We start from the raw sequence: 15,583 nt of genomic DNA, 5'->3' as shown, positions 1-15,583 counted from the left end.
GGGTCAATCTAATGCATCATTTTTCTTGAGGATGTGTTCATTTGTCTTGAGGATGTGTTTAAGCATTATAGTTCATGTTTTCAGGAAAATGACAACTATCATTACAAGATCCATTTGCTAGCTGGTTAAGCACATATGGCGTGCTGCTATTGATATCTATCCGAAATGTTCGACATACAACCTACCCTACTAACGTGACCATCTATGACATGAATTTAGGCCGAGAGCCTCTATTACACAGGAAAGTGGCAGATGTCTGAAATGCAGAGTTGCCCAAATCCTCTGCTAGTATTCTTTTTTTCATTTTCACATCTCTTATGATTCATAGGCAATATGGGGGAAAGGCCCAGCGGGAATTTGAAACTTGAGACCCTCTGTCTAAAATAGTACAACTTTTACCAATACATTCAGCCAAAATTTTCTGGATTTATTTGCTATACTAGATATGACAAGTAATTTTTCCAACTGTGAACATGTGCCTTTGCATGCACATATACCATGTAGGAAGGTTGTATAAAAAGAAGCTCACTCTTTTATATAGGTGTGGCATGCCTTTTCATTTATATAAACTAACATAAGATAGTTTTACTTTTTAAATGATTTAGAGCAGTAACTAATTGAAAGTGTTATCTGATGCATCATGAATTAATAACTTCTAGCATATTCCTTCGAGTAAATAAAAATGGCTATGTGCATATGTAATTAACCTGCACTGCTACAGCTTAAGCTCAAGATGGAAGTGATGCAGGTGCAGAGTTCTTATGTTTACAATCATTCAAAAAAATCATCACAAAATGCAACCATATGAAAAGTACAGATGTCAAGTTCTGTTTATTTCATATATTGGATAGGTCATGAGTCGAACCCATGGTTATCAAGAGCTTTTACCTATCCTTAGAAGCTCACTTCTCCAGAAGTTGCATGAGAAACCGGAAACTAAATGCTTCTGAAGCTCGTTTCTCATTTTATCGGAATCACATCTCCAAGTCCATGAGATTTTTTTATACAAAAATTGTACTTTCTCAAAAAGTCCATGTTCGCACAATTAAAGAACTGTGATGACAATAGAAGGGGAACTGTAGTTGACCATTTCCATTTGAATTGAGGGATAAATTAAATAGGATTACCCTTTTTCACATAAAATATGTATTTTTCTTACTGTATTAAGTGCATTTTAGCTAATTCATGTATAAGACTAAGTCGAGGTCAGAGTATTTAAGATTTTTCTCTCATTGTAAGTAGAACACACACGTTATCATATACTTGTTTTCATGTATAACATTAGAGAGAAATGAAGTTTTCAAATTTAAGATATTTTTTCCAATTTTTGTCCTTACATCTAATAAACATATAATAAAAAGGTTCCTACATTTTATAATTAAAAATATTTATACTATATGAGCATGTTTTCAAGAAACTTTATTTAGTTAATCATGCATATAATAGTACTATGGCATAGTATGATAATTCTAACTCTTATGAATTAAAAAAAAAACTTTCTATTTCACATTTTTCATATTTCTGAGTCACTTCTTGCTTCCTACTTCACATAAACCTAAAAACCAATCACTTTTCTCTTCCACTTCCCTTATCACTTTAATTATCTTCCCTCGTTGGCAACTTTGGTCCAACCTTACACAAAGGGCATTGCACTAGGTTCGCCTGTTCAGCTAGGAGAAATCATGTTCAAGGCCAATGGTTTATCTTCATGAGAATGATGCCAGGTCCCTGACACCTATACCTGTAAGCATTTTCACTTATAAATTATATTATACCTTTTCACTTATGTATCATATAAACTATATATATAGTCGTGCCCCCTTACATAGTCACAAATAACATTCTCGGGAAGAGAAAATCTCGGGAGATTGTTGCAAAATTAGGCCAAATATAGCTTACTAAAAATACAATAATAATTTTTTTCTTGGTAGTAAGTAGTATTGGTAGGGCTATTACACCTTTGAATATGAGTAAGATATTAGACAAAATAAAAAAATTTGAAAAACATTTATAAATAAATACATAATATGTCTGTGTTCAGATATTTAAGCATTTGCATATAGGCAATGTATTACACTTCAGTAGGGACAAACTAATAGCCCAATATTGTTCAGGAGGGCGGAAGACCGCCCCTCTCCTTTCTATTTAAGGGGCTCCATGTAACATGTCTACAGACTCTATGCTAAATAATTGTTTCATGTCCATATGGCTCACCTTGTCTTATTGATTAAGCCTGAATTACCTTAGGCTTGTCTTATTGATTAAGCCTGAATTACCTTAGGACAAGCTTGAGCTTCTTCAGCTTATAGATTCATCTTTAAGAAATAAAAAAATGAAAAACAAAAAACAGAAGTACATTCATATTGGATGGGTTATGGTCTAAGTTGGTAGCGGATACACCCCGATATATATATATATATATATATATATATATATATATATATATATATATATATATATATATATATATATATGTGTGTGTGTGTGTGTGTGTGTGTGTGTGTGTGTGTGTGTGAAAAAGTGGTAGCTGCCTATCACTTTTCTGCCCTATTGCCAGTCAATCAGACTCTTGAAGAGTTTTTTCATGTTTTCCTTATCTGACAGTATATGTGTTATAGATAGGAATAGATTCTTGGATGGTCTTATTCTTTTGGTTCTTATAAGTTTAATAAAAGCAATCTAACTTTTTATAAATATTCAAGGCTTAAAAATCATATTTTTTATTGAAAAATATGATCCAAGTGTGTTTCCTAGCAAATCAACCATTTAGAATACATCTGCAGGGTTAGATTTGTAAAAGCCAACTCGAAAACACCCATTTGCTTGTGGCAGGCTCTCCATTATATATATCCTTGATCCTTTTTAATTAGGACCTTCCAAAAATCATAGTTTTAGCCTTTTAGGTGTTTTATGTTAGATTGAACCATTAGATGTGTTTATCATTGTTTACTCAATAGAGAACATATATTTGATTAAGATTTTTATGCTCATATGTGTATTTTAAAAAAGTTAAAAAAAACAATTATTAATGTTGTAATAAAAATTTTACATTTTTATATCAAAGCAATTTGAAAGAGAGCTTGTGATGTGAACTCGATGAACACTGATCCACGATCCAAGATCCAAACTGATCTTAACACGTGTGGAAGCTTTCACGAAGATGAGTCCAAACAGGACTCGGGAAAATAGGATTTTTGGGACCCGTGCACTCTGTTTCAACAGAGGCAGACCAAAGGGAAGTTGTGTGAGATTCACACACCTTTCCAACAAATCTAAAATCACTGAATTTGGATCATAGGTGTCTGTTCCACGGACTCGAGACTAAGACGGACATACAACTCAATGACAGACTTTCGAACTCTACGGACAGTCTGTTCGAAGGGTTTTTTGACCCTCCAGACAGTAGAGTTTATAGAAACCACCAACTAAGAAAATGTAGGTCAGATCCAAACCTTTCCAACAAACTAAGATTTGGATTTTTATGAGTTTTTTATGAGTCTCTATGAATTTTTGAATTCTGGAAATTGTATGAGATATTATTAAATGAATTAAATTTCTACCTATTCGACAATAGTAAAAAGACTGATATTTTTTAGACAACTAAATGAAGATTCAGCTATGACTCTAAACATGAAAGTTATAGATCTAGGTTCTAGCTTTTCATAGAATTAAACAAATCAATTTTTCATGAATGAAATCTCAAGATAATTAGAAAATACTGAACACCTTCAAGTATGTTCTGTGACAAACAGGTGAGAGTGGATTCTCATCAGACCGAGACTTTGTCATCACTTTTCAGGGATACAGAAGGCTGATTCATGCAATGTCCTTAATTATAAAGTTGTAGATAATTGTCTTAGCTTTTCGTAAAGCTAAAGAACTCCAGAAATTGATCAGTATCGAGGTCGGTACGATCGTTTCTTTGAAATTGTTCCTAACAAATCAGAATTCAGGAGTTTGGGTTTGAACAAGAAACCGAGTTGTGTAATATCAAATAAAACTAGATATTTCTTGTGAGCAACAGAACCAATTCGTAACATGAAAGACTTCTATTCATTCAATAAAAAAATAACACATACCCTATTGCAACTTACAAGCAATATTTAACGAGAAACACATATGAAAAAAAAAATGAAAATGAAGGAATAAGTGAACCAGTGATTTTTATCCAAAAGATGTGAACAATGGGATGTCGTTGTGAAGCAACCGACACCAAACTGAAACCTCACAAACTATAGCTTGAATCACCAGCCAACACGAACAACAAAGAATGATTGCAAAGCTCTCATGGTCGATCTAGACAAGATAACCTTACACGCCTAAGAGAAGAATCGATTTTCTTTCACCAAGAAGCTTTTCTCAAACCCAGCCACACAAAAAAATTTCAAAAATGAAGAAGCTACACAATAGTTTTTTTTTTCAAAGAGAAGCAGCCCCTGCACCTTGGTCAACCTCCACTTCATAAAAGCCTTGGAGCTTGGGGAAGAGCCACCATAAAGATGGAATGACCTTCCCAAGCTTTGCTCCAAAAACGAGTTTGACTTGGGCTATTTTTTGCTAAGGGTCATTAAGTGACCAACAACCATATTGACTTGGACTAGTCAAGGGTGGATTTTGAATGAGGACCAAAATTGTCTATTTCAAATGGCACCAACTAGGGCTCCATTAAAATGGATCGAGATATGGATCCAGATTATGCGATGAATTGAATTCTGCACAAAAATGCATTAGAAAAATACAATTACAAAGAAAAAAAAAACTACCCGCGTTCCTCATACACCCTCTAGTATCACAAAAGAATCTTACAGGGCACCAGAACTATCCGGATCCGTAGAATTTGACACCTAAAAATAAAAAAATAACATAAATAAAATACATAAAAAGTCTTAAATGATTCCAGACATACAAAATGGAATCAAACATAGAAATACAATTTTTGAGGAAAAAAAATATCTCAGAAATTGGAACATGATATTCAAAGCGGATCTGGGTACTCAGAGATCTAATTAGACCCAGATGGTCCTGCATGATTGGATCTGCCATGGATCGCATCCCGATTCTGATCTGATGAGTTGGATATGCATCCAACTTGTCCTCAATGCACGGACCCTCATGATGCTTTGCATCATTCCCTCCTGAGCCGAAAGGCTTCATCCTCGGAGTTTGTTTTTGCTCAAGCACAACTCCATAATCCCTGCAACAATTCAACATATAATCAGTGCAGAAACTGTTCAAGGTAATAAGAATAGAATTAAACAAGGCAGAAAATTCTTTAGAGGAATGACAATAATATTTGATGTGATGTAATTCAATATGCTCAGCAAAATAAATTTCTAAAAAATTAGATGTAGAACAATGAAATTGAAGCTCAAAAGCATGTAAAATATTATATTTAAAAATCTTACCTTGCATCAACGCTCTACAGATATTGGCAAAATTTGGGTCAACCACAGATAAAATTTGCTTATTTATCATTATTTTCAATATTTCAAAATTTTCACTAAAATTTTGGCAATTCTAAGGCAAGTCACAAGCAAGACAATATAGCAATAATTCAAACTTACTAGGAGGATTTATAAAGGATACAAAATCAACATTATCAATGAAATCCTGATATTTTCAAAATAAATTTGGGGTATGCATGATTGTCATTTCAGCTTTACCCGTATCGTATTTAGAGTTTACACGAGGCTCAGAATTTTCTAATGGTGTACTAAGAGAATATTCAATATCTAAGTGCGATCATGCATTTTTTGGCGTTCCTCATCAATAGAATCCACTTGTTCAATTTTGACAATTGACTCAATAATGGATACACTAATGAGACTTGACGAATCAATATTGACAATCATGTCAAACGCATCTCGAGGCAAAATCATACCTTCTATGAGATCATAAAATTTCTCGAAGACCGGATCGTCAAGACTGATATAAGATGGGTCTTCTAGAGGTGCTATTTCTCAAAATGACGAGATGTGGGGCATCTCTTCATACATCTTTTCAAAGACTCGATCAGTAATGAACATACTCATAGGAACATCCTCAAATTCAGGTGAGGATTCCTTCTCGATTTCCTTATCAAAAATTTTCCCACCAACCATTTCACGAAAAGGCTCCTCGAGAGGATCCTTTATGAAAATAACAAGAGTGCAATTAATTTCTTTGTACTGAGACTCTTCTTCGTTATCCCAATCTTCATTTTCCATTATGACTTCTTTGAATTGTTGAGATCGTAAGTCAGAAGAAACATAACTTTCTTTGTCCTCGCAACTCACACACGAGATTTCCTCAAACCTAACCTTAGAATTATCAGATTTAAATAAGGTGGAGTTGGGTCGAGGACTAAAGGATGAGACTGGCAAACGAGGACTCTGTCTTAATTCCCTTTGTGAAAAATTCACATAATGGACCTTCAGATTTGGAACACCAGACTTCCGACTGAATCTTCTAGGTGAATCCATCTTTCTACTCGCATACTGGTACTGATGTGGGTCAGACCCACGAACGGACTCAGACCACCCATACACCCTCAAGGATCGAAGCAGATCCGATCTATGATGAATCTCTTACTCTAATTTTAGTTCACAAAGCTTCGATTTTATCCCTGTAATTCGTATTTGATCAACGCAAAGTTGACTTTGCCGATTCTAAGCTTTCTTATCCCGTTATGACTCAAATTCTTAATCAGAGCCATAATAATATGTCTTACGTGTTCCTTGTGAGCCACGCTGGTTGTGTTGAGAGGCTCTCTCCCATTCTCTGGTAAAATCTTTCATCCTACGACTTAGATCTTTGATTTTATGCTGTAGAGTTCCAGACTCATACCTAAGGTCACGGATTTTATTTTTAGGGTTATACGCATTTTGACCCCTACTTTTTATTCACCCAGACATGATGCATGGATCCTAAAAAAAATTGACTTCCCACTACACCAGAATCGTGTTGGATTGAGAAATTTGGCAACCTGACTCTAATACCAAAATGATGTGAACACTGATTCACGATCCAAGATCCAAATGAATTTTAATATACGTGGAAGCTTTCACGAAGATGAGTCTGAATAGGACTCGAGAAAATAAGGTTTTCGGGACCCGTGCACTCTATTTCGACAAAGGCAGCCCAAAGAGAAGTTGTGCGCGATTCACACACCTTTTCAGCAAATCCAAGACAGACTTCTGGACTCTGTGGATAGTCTGTTCGAAGGGATTTTTGACCCTTCAGACAGTAGAGTTTATAGAAACCACCAACTGAGAAAACGTAGGTCAGATCTAGACCTTTCCAACGAACAAAATTTTGGATTGTTTTGATTTTTTTTATGAGTCTCTACAAATTTTTGAATTCTAGAAATTGTATGAGATATTATCAAGTGAATTAAATTTCCACCTATTCGACAATAGTAAAAAGATTAATATTTTTGAGATATCTAAACCAAGATTCAGCTATGACTTTGAACACAAAAGTTTTAGATCTAGGTTTTAGCTTTCCACAAAATCAAACAAATCGATTTTTGCTGTAGAGAATCTCAAGATAATTAGAAAATACCGAACACCTTCAAGTATGTTCTATGACAAACATGTGACAATGGATTCCTGACAAATCGAGACTTTGTCAGCACTTTTTAGGGATATATAAGGTTGATTCATGCAATGGCCTCTACTAAAAATTTCTAGATAATTGTCTTAGCTTTCCAAGAAGCTAAAGAATGCCAGAAACCAATCAGTATCGAGACTGATGCAATCATTTCTTTGGAGTTATTTTTGACAAATCAGAATTCGAGAGTTTGGGTTTTTTATCAGGAAATTGAGTTGTGTAATATCAAATAAAGCTGGATATTTCTTGTGAGCAGCAGAACCAATTTGTAACATGAAAGACTTCTATTCATTCAATCGAAAAATAACACATACCCTATTGCAACTTACAAGCAATATTTAACGAGAAACACATATGAAAAAAAAAATGAAAATGAAGGAATAAGTGAACCAGTGATTTTTATCCAAAAGATGTGAACAATGGGATGTCGTTGTGAAGCAACCGACACCAAACTGAAACCTCACAAACTATAGCTTGAATCACCAGCCAACACGAACAACAAAGAATGATTGCAAAGCTCTCATGGTCGATCTAGACAAGATAACCTTACACGCCTAAGAGAAGAATCGATTTTCTTTCACCAAGAAGCTTTTCTCAAACCCAGCCACACAAAAAAATTTCAAAAATGAAGAAGCTACACAATAGTTTTTTTTTTCAAAGAGAAGCAGCCCCTGCACCTTGGTCAACCTCCACTTCATAAAAGCCTTGGAGCTTGGGGAAGAGCCACCATAAAGATGGTATGGCCTTCTTTCAAGCTTTGCTCCAAAAATGAGTTTGACTTGGGCTATTTTTTGTCAAAGGTCATTAAGTGACCAACAACCATATTGACTTGGACTAGTCAATGTTGAATTTTGAATGATGACCAAAATGGTTCATTCCAAATAGTGCCAGCTAGGGCTCCATTGAAATGGATCAAGATCCAGATCCAGATTATGCGGCGAATTGAATTCGGGACAAAAACGCATTAGAAAAATATAATTACGGAAAAAAAATACTTGTGTTCTCCATACACCCTCTAGTGCCACAAAAGAATCCTATAGGGTACCAGAACTATCCGGATCTGTAGAATCCGACACTTAAAAATAACATAAATAAAATACATAAAATGTTTTAAATGATTTCAGACGTACAAAATGGAATCAAACATAGAAATACAATTTTTGAGAAAAAAAATAAAATATCCCAAAAATTGAAACATGATATTCAAAGCGGATCTGGATACTCAGAAATCCAACTGGACCTAGATGGTTCTGCATGATTGGATCTACCATGGATTGCATCCCGGTTCGGATCTGATGAGTTGGATATGAGTCCAACTTGTTCTCAATGCACGGACCCTCAGGATGCTTTGCATGAGCATGTTTCTTAATAAATAAGCAATAATAAATAGGTTCAAATAAAGCATAAAAACACATAAAAGTATGATGTTTGGATATCCTAATGATAACCTAACAAAAAAAAAGAGCCCACTATATATATAATTAGGATGCAGGCCATTTTGAAATTATCTCAACAACATGCATTTTACCATGTTTAACTGTTCAGCATTGCTAAAAGCATGCCCAACATATGATAAAAAATTTTGTGCCCTAGAAAAGAAAAAAGGCAAAAGGGGCTTCTCATTAACGCTCTCAAATTCAAGTCCCCTCAAAAGCACAATCAATGACTTATTCGCAAGCATGAAAAGAAAAACAGGAAAAGCAATTAAACTGAAAGCAAATAGCAAATCTACTCAACCGCTTCTCGAGTCAAGGTCTGACACTAGACTCGCATCACTGATGAACTTTGCCCCATAACAAAGATACATCTCGAAGGATCTTATATGAGCTTTGCCTAGCTGAACAATTATTTCTCATGTTCACCTTGCTTAGCTTGTTTGATACTAAGTGTCCGTTTGGTTGTATTTTTGAAAAGTGAAAATATTATTTAAAAGAGATCCACTTTTAAAGTCTCACATGAGACCATATTAGAAAGTGAATCTCATACAAATGAGATTCACTTTTTAAATTGGTTTCACTTTTTATTAAGCTTGCTTAAGTTTTATGTTTGATTGTTGTTGGGGTACGTTCAAATGAGATTCACTTTCTAAAGTGTATTAGGAAGTGTATTAGGAAGTGAATCTCATGTGATCGAACCTACCCTAAATGAGTTCTTTGCAAGCCAGGCATGAGTCAAACTAAAGTGACTCGTCTTGTTTTTTCCAAACCTTCCCCTTCTTGGTCTACATGCACAATGATCCAGCTTTCGGGCGCAAACCTGAATAAATACTCAGTGTTTCACTCTCAGTCTTACCTATCATATTCCAATATGGTTAATGTCCTGAGCATAATTCTTTCAGCCCAAACTGTTTGTTGACATGAAAATATAACGATACAAGTGCTCATGCTTTGTGAAACCCTAAGGGGCTGCCAACATGGGACTCCTCTACTTCTAGTTCGAGTTCTTGCATGGGCGTGCCTCCTACCTCAAAGCAAAACGGCAAGCTCCTTGTGGATTGGGAGAGGCCCTACTGAGTTTTATCCCATCGGGATGGTGTCTGCATGTGCGATATGCTAAGATTAATTCAGTCTCCAAAGTGAGAGGGTGTTGCGTGTGCACTTCCGGAACACACACTGTAGCTACAGTGCGTGTTCCAAGGTCTCCACTGAGCATCGTGGGGTGTACGGGGGAGTCGTACATCAGCTTACAGGATGTACGGAAGTGTACAGCTCCCCCATACACCCCACTGAGTGCCACGCGGTGCTCAGTGGGGACCCAGGCACTATAGCTACAGTGCATGTTCATAAGAGAACATATAACCTGCTCGCCTCCAAAGTAGATTTAGTGTTCGTAGCAAAACACTTTATAAAGTATTCTGCCTAATTAAGAAGTCACTTAGTAGGGGCCACAGCAGCAGATTGCAGGACCCACAATGAATGCTGTCATGTGATTTCCTTAGTGATATTTGAACGATGCAAAAAAAGGGATGCTGAACATGAAAGTTTTTTCTCATGCTGACATCGTGGCCATCCGATTTGCATTTTAAAAACTCAAAAGTCAACAAAACCACGTGGCATTCATCTAAAATGCAAACAGACGGCCAAGCATAACAAAAACGCTCATGTTCAGCATGACCTGATCTGCTTCCGAAAAAAAAGAAGGCATGGCCAAGGAACATCTCAAATGAAGAAATGGCAAGGAATGCCGAGATCAATCAAACAGCAATTTTCGCTCATTCTCAAAGCACTAGCAAAGCGAAGCGTTAAGGCATTATTAAAATGGTTCAAAATTTTCCAAAAAGACTTCCCCTTCTCTGTGGTAAAGGATGGGGATCGAGGCAAAGTTTCAACCCTTATAAAAACAAAAACAAAAAACTGAAGGGGGGGGGGGGGGGGAGGGGGGCTATTAAGGAGGGGGGGCTGACTACTGCCGCAAGGGTAAATCACTTGTAAATTCTTCGGCCCAAACACACAACCAAGCCTCTCTGATCCCAAGTGCAGTTTTTTCATGTAATAAAATTTTTTTAACATGCTTTATGATTCTAATCATACAATGTTAAAAAGTTGGCATAGAAAATTCATAGCATGTGGGGGCGTTATGAGAACTAGAGACATGGCGTGCCCTTGGTGCCTATTGAGTCAAAACATGGCCCATGCAATTGCAATTCAATTGCAATTGCAATTGCAATTGCATGGGCCGTGATCCACACGTGGAAGTGCCAATAACGACAAGGCAAATTTTAATGACAAAAATATCCTTAAGCATCTCGTGCACTTATTTTTTCATAGAGTATGGCCCTCCAATTAATGGCCCATAAGGAAAATTGGAAAACGGGCCTATTAATGCCCCTTTGGTAAGGAAAATGGGGATGTCATGTTTGTGGCCCAATAAGTATCCATTATTACCAAATCAAAGGAAGTTACATTTGAGGTCCATAAGTGGATCATGTACAAATAAAATGCATCTTTAATTAACCTAGCCTATCAATTATAAGCTAAAAAATTTGTATGCTTGTAACTTAATATATTGTTTTTTAGACATTATTAAGGCTCTTAGGAGTTGGATTCAACTTTCTAAAGTTAAAAGTTTTACGACTGGTAGCCACTATTGCCGACCCTCCTTTTTTTTATCTAGACTTTGTTAAAGCTACTGAGTTTACGTTTAGGTTTTCAAATTAGGTGTAGGAGAGAGAGCTTTGGGAGGAAGGTAAACTTGGGTTAGAGAAAGTGATGGATGTGGGAAGAGGAAGAGTGTTGGGTTAGAGAGAGAAAGTGAAGGATGTGGGGGAGAGTGTGTGTTAGGTTAGAGAGAGAAAGTGAAGGATGTGGGGGTGAGAGGGGAGAGAGTGTAGGTAGAGATGCAAGCAGTTACGGTCGGTCTAGAGACGAGATTGACTGATGTGGAGAGAGAGAGAGACAAAAGGAAACTTGGGTTAGAGAGAGAAAGTGATGGATGTGGGAACAGGGAATATTAGGTTAGAGAGAGAAAGTGAAGGATGCGGGGAGAGAGAGTGAGAGAAATAGCTGGATGAAAGCAGTTACGGTCGGTCGATAGAGAAAGAGATTGACGGATGTGGGAGAGGGTGTGTTAGGCTAGAGAGAGAGAGAGAAAGAGAGTGATGGATGTGGAACGAGAGAGGGAGAGTCGGTAGATGCAAGCAGTTACGGTTGGTCTATAGAGGAGATTGACGGATGTGGAGAGAGAAGACTTGGTTGACCCCATGAAGTAAAGGCCCCTTGAGTTTCCACCGTAGAAGAGACGCCGCTGCTGAATCAACGGTGAGGATGACGTGCCCCGTGCCAGCATCGACTGGAAAACCCCCACCACCCATATTTAACCCCCAACCCCTTTCTAATAAACAACCTCTCTCTTTCTCTCACTCTCCACCAGACTGTCATGCCGGAATTCCACCCACTTTCCGGAAATCTCCGGCGAGAACCCGCCGGAAAGATCGACCTCTCCGGAAACAACAGCCCATCCTCGAGCTCCGCCTCCTCCGGCATCCTCTTCACCGCTATCGGCCACCAGAACGATGACCCACCGAGCCCCCCCTCCCCACCACTGTGGTCGAACGACACCCACCTCCTCCGGCCGACCTCCTCTCGGTCTCAGGCCATCGCGAGGGGCCGATGGGAGCTTATGGAGATGCTGAAGAACGTCCCCGAGTCGTCCTACGAGCTCTCCCTCAAGGATCTCGTCGACCGATTTCCGGCCAGAAAAGAGGAGCAGGAGGAACCCAGTAGAGGCGTGAAAAAGAAGAAGAAAAAAAGGAGGGAGAAGAGAAACGGTGGTGGGTGGGAACAGAATTACGGCAACGAGGGCTTCTTGCTCAAGATGTTCGTGCCGAGCTCGTATCTCGCTTCGAAGCCGAGGGCAGGGTCGGGGAGGGTGTCGCCGAGGCCTCTGTTTATGGTGGAGGAGAAGGAAGGTGGTAGGGAGAATTGGGAGTGGTGGAGGAAGGGGTTTAGGAGGAACAGTAGGAGTAGTAGCTCTGGGAGTAGCAGTAATAATAGCAACAGCAATGGAGGTAGCTCTGCGTCAAGGTAATTGTGTTTATCGTAGTTGGTTGTGTGTTGTTCAATTTGGTGTTGGTTCTTTCTTTTCTTTATTGGTTTTGGTTTGTTGGAAGATTTTGGTCATGAGTTTGATTTGTTACGAGATGGAAATGATTCCCAGCTTTTGGGTTTTGGGCTTTTGTCTCTGGTTTATGGGAGTGGTAGAATCTGTCTCTCTCTCTCTCTGTCTCTCTCGTTTCTTTTATTTTTTTAATCTTTGTTCTGCTTATATTGCAACAGTGTCTTTGGTGGTTGTTTTGTTTACAGAAGAAAAGGAAAAGGAATAAAGCTTGCCTTTAAGATTTTCCCAGTTTTTTATTTATTTATTTACTGGTTTTGGAAGAGAGAGGGAAGTAATTGAATGGCTTCATTTCCTTTTTCTTGTTGAGAAAGAAAGCGGGCACTCTCTTTTAAAATTTTATTTTGCCTTTTTATTGAATTGGGGGGCCTTTTTTCTTTTGTTGATTAGTCCTTTTTTCTTTTGGTATAATTTAGACGATCCATTTTTTCCCTTTTTTTATCTTTTGGTAGATTCTTTATGGTTTTCCCTGCTTTCTCTATGATGCTTTGGAAATTTAAGCGATGGATGTCTTAATGTTTTTTTTTGTTATTGAGAAAAGTGGAAATCTTTGTTTTTCTTTTCAGATGCTATTGGTTTCTTCCTGATATACAATCTATGGGCCACTAGAATATGAAAACTACTGTGCAAACTGTGCATTTCCAACACTTTTTTTTTCAAATCCGACCACAGAGACGTTTTCCGCATGGTGAATTTGTGAATTTGTTAGGAATCGACTGTTGGATCGCCTATTTTCAACTAAAAAATAAGATTTTTGGATGCTTGAATACTTATGAAGATTGTGACTCATTGATTTTAAAGCTTTAAAAAAATCTTGCGTATGCATCATAATCGGATGATTTAAGAGCTGTGTCCAACACATTAGTTCTCACATTTCCAGTCCTCGTATTCTAGTGGCTCTACAATCTATTCTTCTTCTTACTGAGAAGACCTGAAAGTATTTGAGAATCCCTCTACCTGCTGAATGTTGAAGGAACTTAGATTCTGTTTAAGATGGTAACACGAAAGGGTGTGAATTCTTCTTTTCTTGTTATCAGGTTTAAAACGTCTGGTTTCTTCTCTATTATCACAGGTTTTACTCTGTTTTACTCTGTAATCATAGGATACAATTCTCATCTTCCCCGAGAAACACGGGCGTTTATAATTTTCTTGACATTACTGGAGATGGTGTGAAGAAATTCATTCTCCAAGCCCTTCCTTCCCAAGTTAATCCTCTAATTAATGCAGGCATGCAGATGGTTTCCTACCCGGCTGTTGGTCTTTCCTGTGCCCCAGCAAACGCAAATCCAGTAGAGAATGAGTGGCCAAAGGTGTTCTTTTAATCCTTCTGACATGAATAATACAATGTACCACCATTCCACATGCATAAATGAACTCCTTGAAAACAATTTGTGTGATATAATAGAAATGAAAAGAGCAGAATTAGTTCTTTTCTTTTTCACAATATGTTTATTGCGCTAATGGCATGGGTTGCTATCTTTATGTACCCTACCTCAAATGTACTACATGCTTTTTTGGTATATATACTGTTAATGGTATATTTGTCTCACATATGACAGTTTTAGGGCATTAAAGCAGAAACCTTCTTAGTGAGAATGTGTATTATAACTAGGGATAACATTTGCTACCCTAGTTGGTAAGGTTAGTTGAAGGAGGTTGTTTTGACCAAATCTGACATCATGGATGTCTTCAGCATAGACAAAATAGCAAGAATCGGACCCTGGGTCATAATTTTTTGACATAAAAATATGTTTTTTTTTAGGTTTGAAATTTTGGTACATTGGAGGCTGTTGATTTTTTCAACCTTATTAAATTATACCTCAAGAAAACATGATCCAAAGGTATGTTTCTATTAAAGTTAATATGTAGATCAAAGGATAAACATGCAATAGAACCAAAAAAATAAAAATATTACATTTAAGGGACCCTCTAATTTAAAAAATATAATGTTTTTATTTTTTTCACCACCCTTCAGATGTGGTCTACATGTATGAAAAAAAATATGAAAAATGATTGAATTGTCCATGTAAAAAGGTTCAATTTTGAAAATGCTTCAAAATTCTTATGTACCCAAAATTTTGATTGCCGACTTTTTTAAAATATATTTACCTTTCACAACATATTTGCACTTTCACACAAATAGTCACAAACCTCTTGGCATTAGCATGAGAACCTCCTAACTTTTGCACAAATATGTTTGCGAGCTTCTTGATGTTTGCACAAATATATTATAAACCTTTTTTCGTTCACACAAATATGTTGCAAACTTTTGAATATGTTTAAAATCATTGACGAGATTCATAACATATTTTTGTGGACTTTTTGACGTGCGCATTTTGTGAACCTCCCAATGTGGTTAAATCACTTAGATATTTGCGTG

At 37.0% G+C, this 15,583-nt stretch overlaps 1 protein-coding gene across 1 annotated transcript; it reads left to right on the top strand.

Annotated features, from left to right (window-relative positions):
* Positions 1 to 12,448: 12,448 nt before the first annotated feature.
* LOC149817227 (uncharacterized) lies at positions 12,449 to 14,623 on the top strand. Its single transcript, XM_089987717.1, has 2 exons — positions 12,449 to 13,112; positions 14,431 to 14,623. Exons 1-2 carry the CDS (start codon positions 12,466 to 12,468, stop codon positions 14,501 to 14,503), a joined length of 720 nt encoding a protein of 239 aa, XP_089843843.1. The 5' UTR covers positions 12,449 to 12,465; the 3' UTR covers positions 14,504 to 14,623.
* The last annotated feature ends 960 nt before the right edge of the window (positions 14,624 to 15,583 follow it).

The sequence above is a fragment of the Nuphar pumila genome, chromosome 14 (genome assembly GCF_984573655.1).
Source record: "Nuphar pumila chromosome 14, dmNupPumi1.hap1.1, whole genome shotgun sequence".
In the NCBI taxonomy this organism is placed as follows: domain Eukaryota; kingdom Viridiplantae; phylum Streptophyta; class Magnoliopsida; order Nymphaeales; family Nymphaeaceae; genus Nuphar; species Nuphar pumila.
The sequence above is the reverse complement of the archived record's forward strand: the minus strand, read 5'-3'. Positions and strand labels throughout refer to the sequence as shown.